Source organism: Protopterus annectens, chromosome 4.part0, assembly GCF_019279795.1.
Source record: "Protopterus annectens isolate FY-2018-M chromosome 4.part0, PAN1.0, whole genome shotgun sequence".
Lineage (NCBI taxonomy): Eukaryota > Metazoa > Chordata > Ceratodontiformes > Protopteridae > Protopterus > Protopterus annectens.
Window position 1 is genome coordinate 1,293,860,911 of NC_056733.1, and position 14,524 is coordinate 1,293,875,434.

The 14,524-nt window shown below is 41.0% G+C and overlaps 1 protein-coding gene across 1 annotated transcript in view; it reads left to right on the forward strand.

Moving 5' to 3' along the window:
* Positions 1-5,869, forward strand: part of LOC122799843 — a 118,660-nt gene extending 112,791 nt beyond the window's left edge. The window contains exons 10-11 of the mRNA XM_044069173.1: positions 782-920; positions 2,985-5,869. Of these exons, the coding sequence (XP_043925108.1) occupies positions 782-920; positions 2,985-5,227 (2,382 nt within the window). The 3' untranslated portion in view covers positions 5,228-5,869. The remainder of the gene's footprint in view (positions 1-781; positions 921-2,984) is intronic.
* The last annotated feature ends 8,655 nt before the right edge of the window (positions 5,870-14,524 follow it).

Here is a 14,524-nt window from a genome sequence, read left to right on the forward strand (position 1 = left end):
AAGTGCAAATTAATATGTGCAAAGAGTGTAGCATATGTTTTATGTTGGAGATAGTATAATATGCAGAGATGTGACTCTGAAATGTGTTCACATATTTGAAAGTATGAGCACACTGCATAAAATGTTAACGTGTGGAATGGAGGAAGTTATATATATTTGTCTTAAACCCATCTTAAACCTTTGATTAGATCACAAGTTACTTTAAAATGAAAGTGTGTATTTTCTCAGATTTGCATTATTCTGTTATTATCTCAATGTCAACCAAAGTAGGGAATGAGTCAGTATTGTCAAAGTCTAATAACCTGTGAAATGTCAATTTTATTGTTTACAGTCTGCACAAGGGATACTTTTTTACTATGTTCTTGCTAATTCACCTTCTATCAATGACAACTAAATATTTTCTAGTAGCTAAAAGTGTCTGAATAGTCTGAATATGTTACCTTGATAAATTATTGGTGGATAAATATTCATATCAAATTCAGGCTAATAAACAATCCAACATGTAAAAAAAGGAAGACATTCAGGAGCATATTTTAGTCTTCACAACTTGTTACTTAATGTTTAACTATGAAGAGAGTCTAAGTAGCACACTACAAAGCAAAAAAAAAAATCACAAAAGGATAAATTCCATTCCATTGTAGCCTAAATAAGAAAATAAATATAATGCTACCTTAAATAACTTCCTCGTTTTGTATGATGGGGAAAGGGAGTGCAATAGTTAATAAATATGCAGTGTTTATTTCCTGTGGTTCTGTCAATGACTCAGTTCCATTTGTTTCAGGTAAAATACACAAAGGACCATAAACTTGGCGGTATTATGATCTGGGCTCTTGACTATGATGACTTCATGGGATCCATGTGCAACCAGGGAATTAACCCATTCATTAGCAAAGTCAGTTCACTTTTGGGAGTTTCTGAAGGTAATGAACTATTATTAGCTTAGTACTGTGACACATTCCAGCATCTTTCTTTCTATGTCAGATCTTTGTTTTGGTGATAAGCACAATGAAACATTCTTTACAGTTAGGGTGAGTAATCACTCACTCAAATGTGCAGCCCATCTGATAAGCTACTGCATTTTCACCTTTCTGAAGGACAGCATTTTAGGTTATTTCAGGATGTGCAAAGTTTGTGAAAGCATCTGAAAAGTAGGTGTGGTTTACTGTTTATTCTTTGACTGGGACTCTGGGAGGTAGATGTTATCTCAGGTTGGGGTGTGAGTTACAATTTACTTTTTGGACTAGGTAAATTGATTAATCTGAGACATGTGTGCGTGCTGTTTACTTTTCAGAAGGGTGTGCTAATCTGATGTAGAGTGTTCAGACATGACTTAGGAATGATAACACCATATGCAGCAGAATAGCTTGCAGTTGCTGGCATGCATTGCTTTAAAATCTTTCCCAAAAGTGGCTAATCCTCTTAGAGGTAGGCAAGAATGACTCCCATTATTGGCAATAATGAAGAGCAAGCAATGACATTTAGTAACTCTCTGGCTGTAAGGAGGGGACACGTAGAAGAATGACTTAGAAAAGGAGGAGGTAGGAACATGAATGCATACCAAAATCTGCAGCATGCTCTTCATGTAAAGTATTTGTGGTCAAAAGATGACTGGAAACAGATATGCAACTGCCATTCTTTAGCAAGCTATCAGATAAATACATGCAGGAAAAATAGTTATCCAGCTATCACACATGCAAACACATATTTCATGCAATGTCATACAAATACACACAAAAACACACACACACACACACACACACATATATATATATATATATATATATATAGAGAGAGAGAGAGAGAGAGAGAGCTATAAGTGTGCATATGCACACACATCTAGACATGGGCATGTAAAGGAAGATGCATGCATACATGTATACATACATAGACACACACATAAACACACATCAATGTGTGGTGAATGGTGATTGAATGATAGTATTGTCTACTGTCTTTTATACATACTATTATGAACTGACTTTTATGAGTGATGGTTTTGATGAAGTCTGTGGTATTTATGTAAAAGGATGAAAGTGCTTTACTTTCTATTAAATTATTTTTCCAAGTCACTCATTTGTTATTGCATCTTTTGACTGTGTGTAGCAATGTTTTGTTGTGGTTTAATAGTTTGACTTACACTTTGTTTCATCTGATTTAGATAAAAGGAGCATCCTTTGATTTATTTGTCAGTAAAAATCATAAAAATTACATGCAAGCACTGGTGTAGGGAAGGATTCAAAGTTAAAAAAGGTAGTGTGCAAAGTAACTTAGTGACGTCCCAGAGATATGTAATAAATGTTTATTTATTTATTTATTTATTTATTTACTCTTTATTGTCTGGGTTAGTCCCACTGGACCAGTGTCCTTTTTTCAGGTGAGACTCAAAATTGTATTCATAACTGACTGGGGGGAAATTTGACCACAGCACCTGGGGACTTACTGTACTGTAAGTGCTGTGAAATTTTTACATCCAGCTGAACTACCACCAACTTAAGCCAACTTCAGCAGATGTGGAAATTAGGATTTATAAAATAATAAACAGCCTGTGGAAAATTATATCAAAATTGGCACATTTAAAAATAAGATAAGAGCTTTACTGTGTTTCCTGGCAATGCATTTCCTGGTTGCTACATAAGAGCCTTAGTGTTTTAATAGTACATCGCAATGCAGAAAGAAGGGGGATTTCTTTTCTTCTGTATTTTCTACAGAGGAAGAGCAGGATATCTATCTATATGTACACATACGATTGATTTTAATTATGAACAGTACAAGGAACTAAAATGATTGTGTAACAATTCACAGAAATTTGGGAAGCCATTCTATATGAGATTTTAAATTGATTGTAAAAGGCAAAATTTCAAGTGATTAGCATGTGAACAGAACCAGATGGAAAATATACTCAGTGAGTATGGATAGCTAGGCCAAAAAAATAACAATAATGCAACTTCAAAATGTATCTTACATGTTTCTGTTGTGCATTTTAGGTTGCACTTCGCCCTCAACATCTGCATCTCCAATAACAACCAGTGGTGCTGATTTCTGTAAAGACAAGCTTGATGGAACTTATGCAAACTCTGAAGATAAAACCCGCTATTATGTATGTTCTGGAGGACAAACCTCCCGCATGACCTGCCCTTCTGGCTTTGTGTTTAATCAAGATTGCCAATGTTGTAACTGGACAAAAGAAGAAACACACATTAATGGTACTGATTCTGATTCTTGTAAAAGCAATCCTGATGGTATATATCCAGACACAGAAGATAAAACCAGCTATTATAAATGTTCTGGAGGAATAAATTATCACATGACCTGCATTAATGGCTTAGTGTTTAATCAAGACTGTTTATGTTGTGACTGGCCAAAAGAAGAAACGCACATTAATGGTTCTGATTTCTGTAAAGATAAGCCTGATGGTATGTATCCAGTCCCAGAAGATAAAACCCATTTTTATCTGTGTTCCAGACAAATAACCTACAACATGACCTGCCCTTCTGGGTTAGTGTTTAATCAAGATTGTTTATGTTGTGACTGGCCAAAAGAAGAAACACACATTAATGGTTCTGATTTCTGTAAAGATAAGCCTGATGGTATGTATCCAGTCCCAGAAAATATAAGCCATTTTTATCTATGTTCCAGAAAAATAACCTACAACATGACCTGCCCTGCTGGGTTAGTGTTTAATCAAGGTTGCTCATGCTGTGACTGGCCAAAAGAAGAAACGCACATTAATGGTTCTGATTTCTGTAAAGATAAGCCTGATGGTATGTATCCAGTCCCAGAAGATAAAACCCATTTTTATCTGTGTTCCAGACAAATAACCTACAACATGACCTGCCCTTCTGGGTTAGTGTTTAATCAAGATTGTTTATGTTGTGACTGGCCAAAAGAAGAAACACACATTAATGGTTCTGATTTCTGCAAAGATAAGCCTGATGGTATGTATCCAGTCCCAGAAAATATAAGCCATTTTTATCTATGTTCCAGAAAAATAACCTACAACATGACCTGCCCTGCTGGGTTAGTGTTTAATCAAGGTTGCTCATGCTGTGACTGGCCAAAAGAAGAAACGCACATTAATGGTTCTGATTTCTGTAAAGATAAGCCTGATGGTATGTATCCAGTCCCAGAAAATATAAGCCATTTTTATCTATGTTCCAGAAAAATAACCTACAACATGACCTGCCCTTCTGGGTTAGTGTTTAATCAAGGTTGCTCATGCTGTGACTGGCCAAAAGAAGAAACGCACATTAATGGTTCTGATTTCTGTAAAGATAAGCCTGATGGTATGTATCCAGTCCCAGAAGATAAAACCCATTTTTATCTGTGTTCCAGACAAATAACCTACAACATGACCTGCCCTTCTGGGTTAGTGTTTAATCAAGATTGTTTATGTTGTGACTGGCCAAAAGAAGAAACACACATTAATGGTTCTGATTTCTGTAAAGATAAGCCTGATGGTATGTATCCAGTCCCAGAAAATATAAGCCATTTTTATCTATGTTCCAGAAAAATAACCTACAACATGACCTGCCCTTCTGGGTTAGTGTTTAATCAAGATTGCTCATGCTGTGACTGGCCTAAAGAAGAAACGCACATTAATGGTTCTGATTTCTGTAAAGATAAGCCTGATGGTATGTATCCAGTCCCAGAAGATAAAACCTATTTTTATCTGTGTTCCAGACAAATAACCTACAACATGACCTGCCCTTCTGGGTTAGTGTTTAATCAAGATTGTTTATGTTGTGACTGGCCAAAAGAAGAAACACACATTAATGGTTCTGATTTCTGCAAAGATAAGCCTGATGGTATGTATCCAGTCCCAGAGGATATAAGCTGTTTTTATCTATGTTCCAGACAAATAACCTACAACATGACCTGCCCTTCTGGGTTAGTGTTTAATCAAGATTGCTCATGCTGTGACTGGCCAAAAGTAGAAGAAAGGCATACAAATGGCTGGGATTTCTGTAAGGTTCAACCTGATGGTATTTATGCAGACCCAGAAAATCAAACCCGCTTTTATGTGTGTTCTGGAAAAATGACCAGCCATATGACTTGCTCTTCTGACTTAGTGTTTAATTCAGAATGCTCATGCTGTGACTGGCCAGAATTAAGAAATGCACACTTAAATATCCTTAAATATTCAAACTGTAGCAGCTCTGAACCTAAAATATTGTGCATTTTGATTATTGTTTGTTTCCTTTTTTCTTTCACTGATCTTTTGCAGTGAAATAATATTTGCCTTGTTCATATGACTCTGATAATGAAGACATTCTGCAGCCATACTGAGTTGATTTTGAAAGCTAAATTCTGTAATGCTGCTGTTCTTTTTGATGGTATTCTACTTTAGTGGACACCTTTTCCAGTGTACCTCCCAAATCTGTTTGTTACTATTACTTCTCACCAATATTTTAACAGAATGCCAACAGTGGTAAATGACTAATTAAATGTAACCTCCTACTGTACTTTGCCCAGAGTCTGACACCATGGGGTTCTATTCTATTCACCTGTCTGTTGCCCTCCTAATATACTTATCTCCTAATTCAGATGAAAGCCATGCAGAAAAAGATGCTTTCACCACTGGGGCAGAGTCATCACAAGGTCTACATATCTGCAGAATGCAGGCTTTCTGCTCATCAGTCCAATGATATGTCTGTATTTGATGATTACCAGCAGACAGTTTAAAAGTCCCTATAATTCCCAACCAAATAATGAATTGTATGTCCAGCTTCTAGGATGCTGCTCCAAGTTTTTCCTAATGATTCTAGAGTGTGCACACCTTAGTTTGCAATGTGGCTCTGGTATACATAGGCCTGTCTAGTACACAGAAAAGTTACTGTATTTATTTAGTTGCAATAGCTGAGTTTAAGCTTTAAATAAAATGCATAACTATGCACTTACAGTGATTACTGAATAATATACACCTAAGGCTATGACTGTGAACCAAAATATGATGACTGAATGTTGCCAGAATAAATATAGCGCATTATAACACATTTATATCATAGCACATACTAGCAGTCTGAGATAAGACATGCAACTATGCATGTTACATCCGTATCTGAAAAATCACCCCAGTGTAGAGAATTTATGCCTGTTGTTGAAGAAAGAGAATACACTTTAATATTTATATTCATCTTGACTGTAAATATTTAAATAAAACAACTCCTGCAAAGACAAAAGTCATGGAACCTTTCCACAAACCCTCATGAAACCTATTGGGACAGCAGTTTCTTAAACTTTTTAGTTAGACCAGACGCAGAGACCCTTTATTCCATCCAAACGGTAGTTTTTTCTTCATACTGTGTAACTGCAGTGGAGCGCACTGCTTTTCTGAGAGCAAATCCACTGAATGGTGATCCACAAAGCCTGTGTGATCCATAAGGCATCCCCAGCACTTGGTGATCTGACTTATGGAGGATAATTCTTAAACTGTGCAGACAGATAGAAACTGGAGTTCTAACCGAGAGCACAGTGAAAAACTCTGGTCTCATATAGATAAAACATTTTAATATGTGTTTTGCTTCTCAGAAATGTGCGCCATAGGCCCACTGATATCACACCCCATTAATATGAATCATCCAGTAACTGGCTGAAGTAGACATAATCCATCCCAACATGTCAAGGAGAGAAATGTTTAATAGTTTATTAAAAATAGAGGATAATTTTATCAAGTGCTGTGGAATGAAGCTTGCCCACATGAACCTTTGCTTACATAACAAAAAGAACTTCAAAGCTAATGACCTAATCAATGCACTAAAATTCAGTAACTAGACTCCCCTAACTCAACTACCTCCAGATGAAGCCGTGCAATACTTTAACTCAACTTTCTTTAAAATCCTAAATGAGCATGCACCATCCCGAACCATTAGAGTCAAAACTAACTATGCCCCTTGGCTAACAAAAGAGACAAAAACTATAATGAAAGATAGGGACAAAGTTTGGTTACAATTTCATAAACACAAAACTACTTCCTTGAAACAAAACTATTTCGAACTCCACAACAAAGCCAAAAACATATTAAACTAGACAAAACTAATTACTGAAAACCATGCAAGAAAAATTTGCTCTTAACCCTCAAAAATTCTGGGCCACAATAAATAGTTTACTGCACCCTGGAAAATCTACCACCCCTACCCCTGTATTACCAAATAACCATGATAACACCCCCACACAATTCAACAAATTCTTTACCAAAACAATCCAAGCCCTAGCCAACACCCAAAATTGTACTACCAACCCCATACCAAAACTCATCCATACCTACCTCAATGAACAAAACAATTCCTATAGCTTTTCCCTGCACCCAGTGCCTACTAAAACTATCACTAAACTCCTGAAAAAACTTAAACCAACCACACTGGCGGCAGACAAACTTCCAGCAGACTTCCTTTTTATAACAGCTGAGGCCATAGCGTATCCCACATCCATTCTCATAAATAGGTCAATATCTGAATGTACAGTACCCACCTTGTGGAAAATATCACATATTATTCCACTCCACAAAGGAGGTAAATCTCTAGAGCTCACCAACTACCACCCAATAGCAATTCTATCACCTTTACCAAAAATATTAGAGAGACTAGTTCACTCTCAACTAATGCAGTATCGCCTGAAAAATAACCTACTATCTCATTTTCAACACTACTTTATACCTTCTCATAGCACCACCACAGCACTACTCTCATTTACCAACATAGTCAATCACCATAGAAACAAGGGACTATTCTTATCATCCATATTCCTAGACTTATCTAAAGCCTTCGACATGGTAAACTATAGCATGCTTCTCAAAACTCTATCTGCCGTTAACATAAACTCTTCCACTATATCATGGTTTAGTAACTACCTATCAGGCTGTCAGCAAGCAGTGCTATGGCAGGACCAATTGTCCTCCCTATTACCAGTATCCATAGGTGTCCCTCAAGGATCCATTCTTGGTCCTTTGCTGTTCTCCCTATTTACAAACCAGATAGCTGTGTCCTCACCCTCTGCCACAGTAGTTAAATACGCAGACGACACCACCATTATATGTGCCGCCCCTACCGTAAATGAACTACAAACCATAACTCAAAAGAACTTTGCTTTAGCTGAAGCATGGTTCACCAACATCACACTTCTTTTTAATCTCAAAAAAAACAGCCTAATTCTATTCAGCCCTGGTAGACCTCCTCATCTAAGCAGTGATTTCACCATAATCTCTAAAGATAACATTAAAATCACCCCAACAACCCACACAAAACTGCTAGGGGAAGTAATCGATAACAACCTCAGATTTGACATTCACATAGCCCAAACAATCAAGAAAGTAAACAAAAAGCTTGGTCTCCTTTATAGAAGCAAACAGTTCATGACCAAGAATACCAAATCCACAACTGCAAGAACTCATCTCTTATCCATACTCCTTTATGCCTTCCCTATACTGACAAACCTCCGCCACATCGAACTTAACAAAACGGAATCTCGTTGCAACAAGACTGCAAAGTTCGCATCTGAGGCCTCTCATAAATCCCATCACTGTCTTACCCTCAAGCAGCTCAAATGGCTTAAGCTACCCCAACTACTGCATCAACACTCAACAGCACACAAACTTTACTACTTGCCTGACAAAACCCCAGCATTACAGTATCTAATTCAGCCCCACACAACCACCAGAACCTTAAGATCTAGTAACCAAAACCTTATAAATGTCATCAAACACAAAAATGATGCTGGTAAATCTCTTTTTGTCTGCACTATAGCCAGAATCTGGAACCAACTCCCAAACCACAGAATTTCTACAACATCTGCCTTCCAATTAAAAAAAAAAACTCCTCAAAACCCACTATTCAAACAACTGCCTTTCCTTTTGTGTCTCCCCAGGTTAAACCACACCACTGCACTGTTGCATGAACTCTTCTGCTAAAGATCACCTGTTTCTTCCTCTAGTTACCCAGGTATACCTGTTCTACCCCATACATAAGCCCCCGGACTTACGAAGCCCTTTATAGCATGCAGGATTAGTCTAAGAGCTATTTTCAGCAATATGGCCAACGTGCGATCCAGGAACAAGCTCTCGGGACATGCACATGAGCTCTTAGGCTAATCCTGCATGGACCAAGCTCCTGTATGCAAATTACCCTCATTTGCAGGTGAAAACCATGCAAATGAGAGTAATTTGCGATTCAGGAAGCTGGCAGCTGTCAGTACAGGATGAGTGAGTTAGTAACCGAGTACATTTCTGCAAACTACAAACGGAGCTATGACAGCTCAAATTAAAGGCTTCATATCATTGAGGAAGCATACCAATGGCCAAGTATAAGGCCATTGGCATTGCAAACTGTTTCAAACCTAAAAAAATCAACTTTTAATTTTTTTTGCCGATCTCGGCTGTTTAAGCATAGGGCAGCGGCACGCAAACGGGATTGGAGGGAATATAAAAAAATAAATTTATAATGAGCATTCTAACTAAAAGCAGTATTCTGCCATGCAAGTCAGTGGCAGGCATAAGACAACCTGGCCAGTGAGTAATGGTTGCTAAGGGGGAGTCTAAGTGTGGGATATGTAACTATGCATTAGAAGGCAATCCTATGCAAATGAGGGGAAGGATAGTGAATCCCCAAATTTCCCCAGGGTGTGAGGCAGTTCCCAAGAGTGTAAGAGTAGAAATAGCTGAGGGCAAGACTAGGATATAGGTGACATCATGGGGGGGGGTCAGGCATACTGTAAGTGGATTGGAGCCCTGTGGCTCGGGATTGCTCCTAGCTTAGCACAGCTAAGCTAGAGGTATGTCCAAACTGCCTAGCAGTCCTTAAAAAGTGTAAGCGGGTGTGCGCACTGCGCACTGGGTTTCACAGCTAGAAAAATGAAGTTAAACCAGGAAATATCAGCTCTGTGCACATTTGAGCACTCTGTTTTTGTGGCATGCACACAGGCTTAAACAGGGAGGCAATGGGAAGGGAAAACAGCAGTAGGAAGGTAATCAAGGAGAACTACCTTAGCTGACAGGTGAAATGTATCAGAAACAGTCAATCACATAGGCAGCAGCCCAGCACAGCACACCACTATAAACTATGCAAACATGTTTCCCCCTTGTTATTCCCAATAACTCTGCACCACCGGTGTATACAAATGTGGAAATTTTAGAAAATGAAAGCAAGAGAAATAATGTTAGGGGCTGCATTTGCTATCATAAACCAGCATGTGAAAGAGGCTGAGGGTGGTGAGGATGTAAATGCTGCTGAGCAACCCACAGTGAGGAGACGGAGAAGAGTGTACAGACCCAGGGTAACCTACCAAGGGCTACATGAGCTAGAGATAGTGGAGGGCTATAGGGTGGACAGGGACCTCCTACAGCAGATTGTTGAGCTGTGCTGGCCACGCCTCACACACAGAACTAACAGAGGGGAACCCATCCCAGTGGATACCAAGGTATGTGTAGGCCTATGAATAATAGCTACAGGTACCTTCCAAAGGACAACTGGGGATATGATGGGGATATCACAGGCATCAGCATCCAGAGTGCTCCTCCAGTTCCTGGATGCCATGTCAGCACATGTCGGGGAGCACGTATATCTCCCCATCACCCGTGAGGCAATGGCCAGCAATATGTGTCTCTTCCATCAAATAGCAGAATACCCTGAGGTAGTGGGTGCAATAGACTGCATGCACATATGCATCAAAGCACCACCCGATGAGCAGGGTAGGGTCTACATCAACCACAAGGGCTTCCCCTCCATCAACTGCCAGGTCATGTGCGATGCCCAGGGCATAATAATGAATGTGTGTGTTGGCAGCCCTGGAAGCTACCACGATTCCCACATCTGGCATCTGACGCAGCTGTACCACATATTTGCCAATGGGGACATCTCACACTGTCACCTAGTGGGGGATGCTGGATACGCACTGGAGCCATGGCTGATGACATCCATCAGAAATGCACACACACCTGAACAAGAACTCCATAATGAGGCACACGCACAAACACGAATCATAATAGAGCATGTGTTTGGGATGCTCAAGTCATGGTTCTGGTGTCTGGACACATCTGGTGGAGGCTTGTAGTACTCACCAACTACAAGTACCCAAATTGTCCTTGTATGTGCCATGCTACACAATATGATCCTGTGGAAACTGCTGCAGCAGGAACAGCATGGGGCAGGGCCACACAGCCCCCCAACATTGTCAAGGCCTGAACATGCACAGAGTGGCTTGGAGGAGGAACAACCTGAGCCTGCCCCAGTAGGCAGAAGGAGGCGTGCCCAGTATGCCCTGGCCTTGGCAAAGAGGCAACGCATAGCACATGCACTGACACAGTAGTGACCCAGGGAATGTCACCTCTCTCCGACTCACACATAGAGTAAAAGGGATGCCAAACATGACATTACCTGTGCTCAACCATGTATAGGGAGTGTACTCTGTGCATCCGACATAGGCAGCCCTGCAGCACCACCCTCAATACTGGGACACCCACAAGGTAAGTGACTCACACATGCCAGTTGGGGGGGGGTCACATACCCAACAACTGTTACAGCCAGCAGGATAGGTGAAGACAAACACAAACAAATGCTGCACTATGGCCTTTGAATGAGCCCTATGTGTAACCCCCCCCCAGGCCTACACAGACAGACTACAGCAGTCCAGGCAGTTGGCTGTAAGATGTGAAGGCTAGGAAGTCAGAAACTAATATGTAGGCAGTGAAAGCTAGGATCTGTAGTACACTGGTATGCCTCTAGCCAGCACGATAGGTAAGACTACAGACTGAAATGGAGTACCCAACATACCAGTGCAGTCCTAGCAAATGTGTAGAAGTGTCAGGTGTGCCACCCCATCCTATGTTCACTTATAGTAACAGTCAGGTGTGCCCCCCCGACTCCTGTGTAGAAATGTAGAAACAGTCAGGTGCCCCCCCCCCCGCTATGCCGAAGTGTAGCAACAGTACATGCCAAATGACCAATGGATACCCTGCAGACACAGCATGCTACCTGTCGGTGTACAACACAAAGGCCAGCACCGCAGTACAAACAACCTGGACATGATCCACACATGCAAAATAGATGGCCATACTGGGCATGCTCACACATTTAAACACATGAAAGCCATGTCTGCAAACACCAGTGGACCAGACATATCTGGCAGTCACAGTTCTTAGTGTAGACACATGTCAGTATGCACCACTCCTGCCTTGCACACACAGTGGATAGGAATACAGACATATATGTAAGGAAAACACACTATAATAGCCAAAGGTAGATGGACATAGATTTGTGGAAGAGGGTCACCGTGACAAGGACCCATCCGGGACCGTCCCACCCAGCACACAGCTAAAGGCCCACAAACACATGAGGTGCAGATATCACTCACTGCAGATACTAGCCATCAGCATCTGTCAGCATGATAGACTATGTGGTGCTCGTGTCAGCTGTGCTACATGACTGTACATGGAAGTAGTCATCTAGTAGCTGTATACACATACCTCTGACATATGACCCCATGTGTGCCTGCATGTGGCATGTCAACCCCTACGAGAATGGGTTATGGCCCATGCACACACCGTCCACCCCATAGTAGTATTATGACAAGCCTGCTGAGATCATCCAATGTGAAATACACCTTTGTGAGAGCCGTAGCTCAGGAATCTCCATGGTGCATCCCATAACTGTGTATTGCTGTAGTGATAAACCAGTTAGGTAGTAGTTCAAACCCCAGACTTAACAACTGTGTGAGTGTGTGTTTGTGTGTGTGTCTGACTGTGTAGAGACCAAAGCTTTTTAGGATACTCAAGCTCCATGCAATTCATATATTCAGCTTTGGCAAGGCCGCTGATGTCACTCACCTAGGAATACACCTCCAGGAAAGTCATAGTCCAGTAATCTCTGTAGTGCGTCCTGTAACTGCATACTGCTGTAGTGTGATAAAGTATTTAGGTAGGTGTTTTAACTCCATACCTAGCAAATGGGTGTTTGTGTGTGAATCTGTGTGTGTGTCTGACTGAGTAAACAGCAATGCTTTTTAGGCTGCTCACACTCTGTACAATTCATATACTCACCTTTGGCAAGCCTGCTGATGTCACTCACCTAGAAATACACCTCTGGGAAAGTCACTCTTCAGTAATCTCCGCAGCCTGTCCTGTAACTGCATACTGCTGTAGTGTGACATAGTTAGGTAGGTGTTCTAACCCCAGCCCTGGCAACTGGGTATGTTTGTGTCTGATTGAGTAGGCAGTAATACTTTTTTAGGCTACTCACACTCTGTACAATTCATATACTCAACTTTGACAGGACTGCTGATGTCACTTACCTAGAAATACACCTCTGGGAAAACCATACTGCAGTAATCTCTGTGGCGCATCCTAGTACTAATCTATGAACCTATGAATTGCAGCCCTCCCCTAGCTGATTGCATGTGGAATGGCTGTGGTAATAGTCCCATAGCCAATTGCATGGAAACATACTCCAATACCTAGGAACAACATGGTGGTGTTGGCCATTTACAGTTACTGTGAGCAGGAACACGATCTGTTGTTTGGCAAACAGCATCTCAGATGGATTGGGAATTTACCTCTAACAACATACACTGTGGAAAGAGGGCAACAAACAGGAGGGGGATGTGCCTGACCTGACTACAGACTGTAAGTGCTGCTATGCTGCATGTGGCATAATGCTGTTTTAGCAGTGTTTGTCTGGATATGCCTGTTGTACATGTCGCAATACCTGCCATGTTGGTTCCATGTATATGAGGGATCCCCATCCGCAGGGTCATCCACAGACTGGGCAGTGGTGTGCCTTTGGTTTCATGTGTCAGCTATGGTGCACCTATCTGTGGAATGCAGAAGGTGGTGTGAGGATAGCAGTCAGTAGATGGTGACAGCCGGGAGAGTTACCGACGTCACATCCCTCATAGGACATATGGTGCAACAAACCCTGTTACGACAGTATATGTATGAGGGTATTACAGCGACATGTCAGTATTGGCCCTGTGTTTGTGCCTCCAGCCACAACTCTGTCAACCTTTCTATATATGTCATGCAGTAGGGGGTGCATATGTTCTGTACTCCATAGTCATTGACAGCATATCTGATAACAAGCCAGTGAGATATCAGACTGCTACACATGTTATGTATAGTAGGGGTTATAACTGAGGACATAGCCTGGGCATTATGTGGTTGTGTGTACAGTACTGAGGTGTAAGTCTGGTAATTGTCGACAGTGTGTGTATACTGAATATGTACCTTGGCCTGTGTAGACTGTAGTAGATGTCATTGTTCCTGGTCCTGTTCTATCTGATGTTACATGCTGCTCCACTGTATGTCCCCCTAACAGCTTACATGTTTGTAGGGGTGAACACACACATGTCCCATACCACAGACAGGCATCAGACCACACTGTCTAGTGGCCCAGTATATGTAGGGGTGTTGTGTGAGTGGCTCATATGAGGAGGGTGTAGGTCAGATAGTCCATATATTGTAATAGTATGCTAGCTTACCATATGTGGCTGTGGCTGTGTTCACATTGGTTGTGGTTATGCACTTTCACACAGGTGTCTGTTA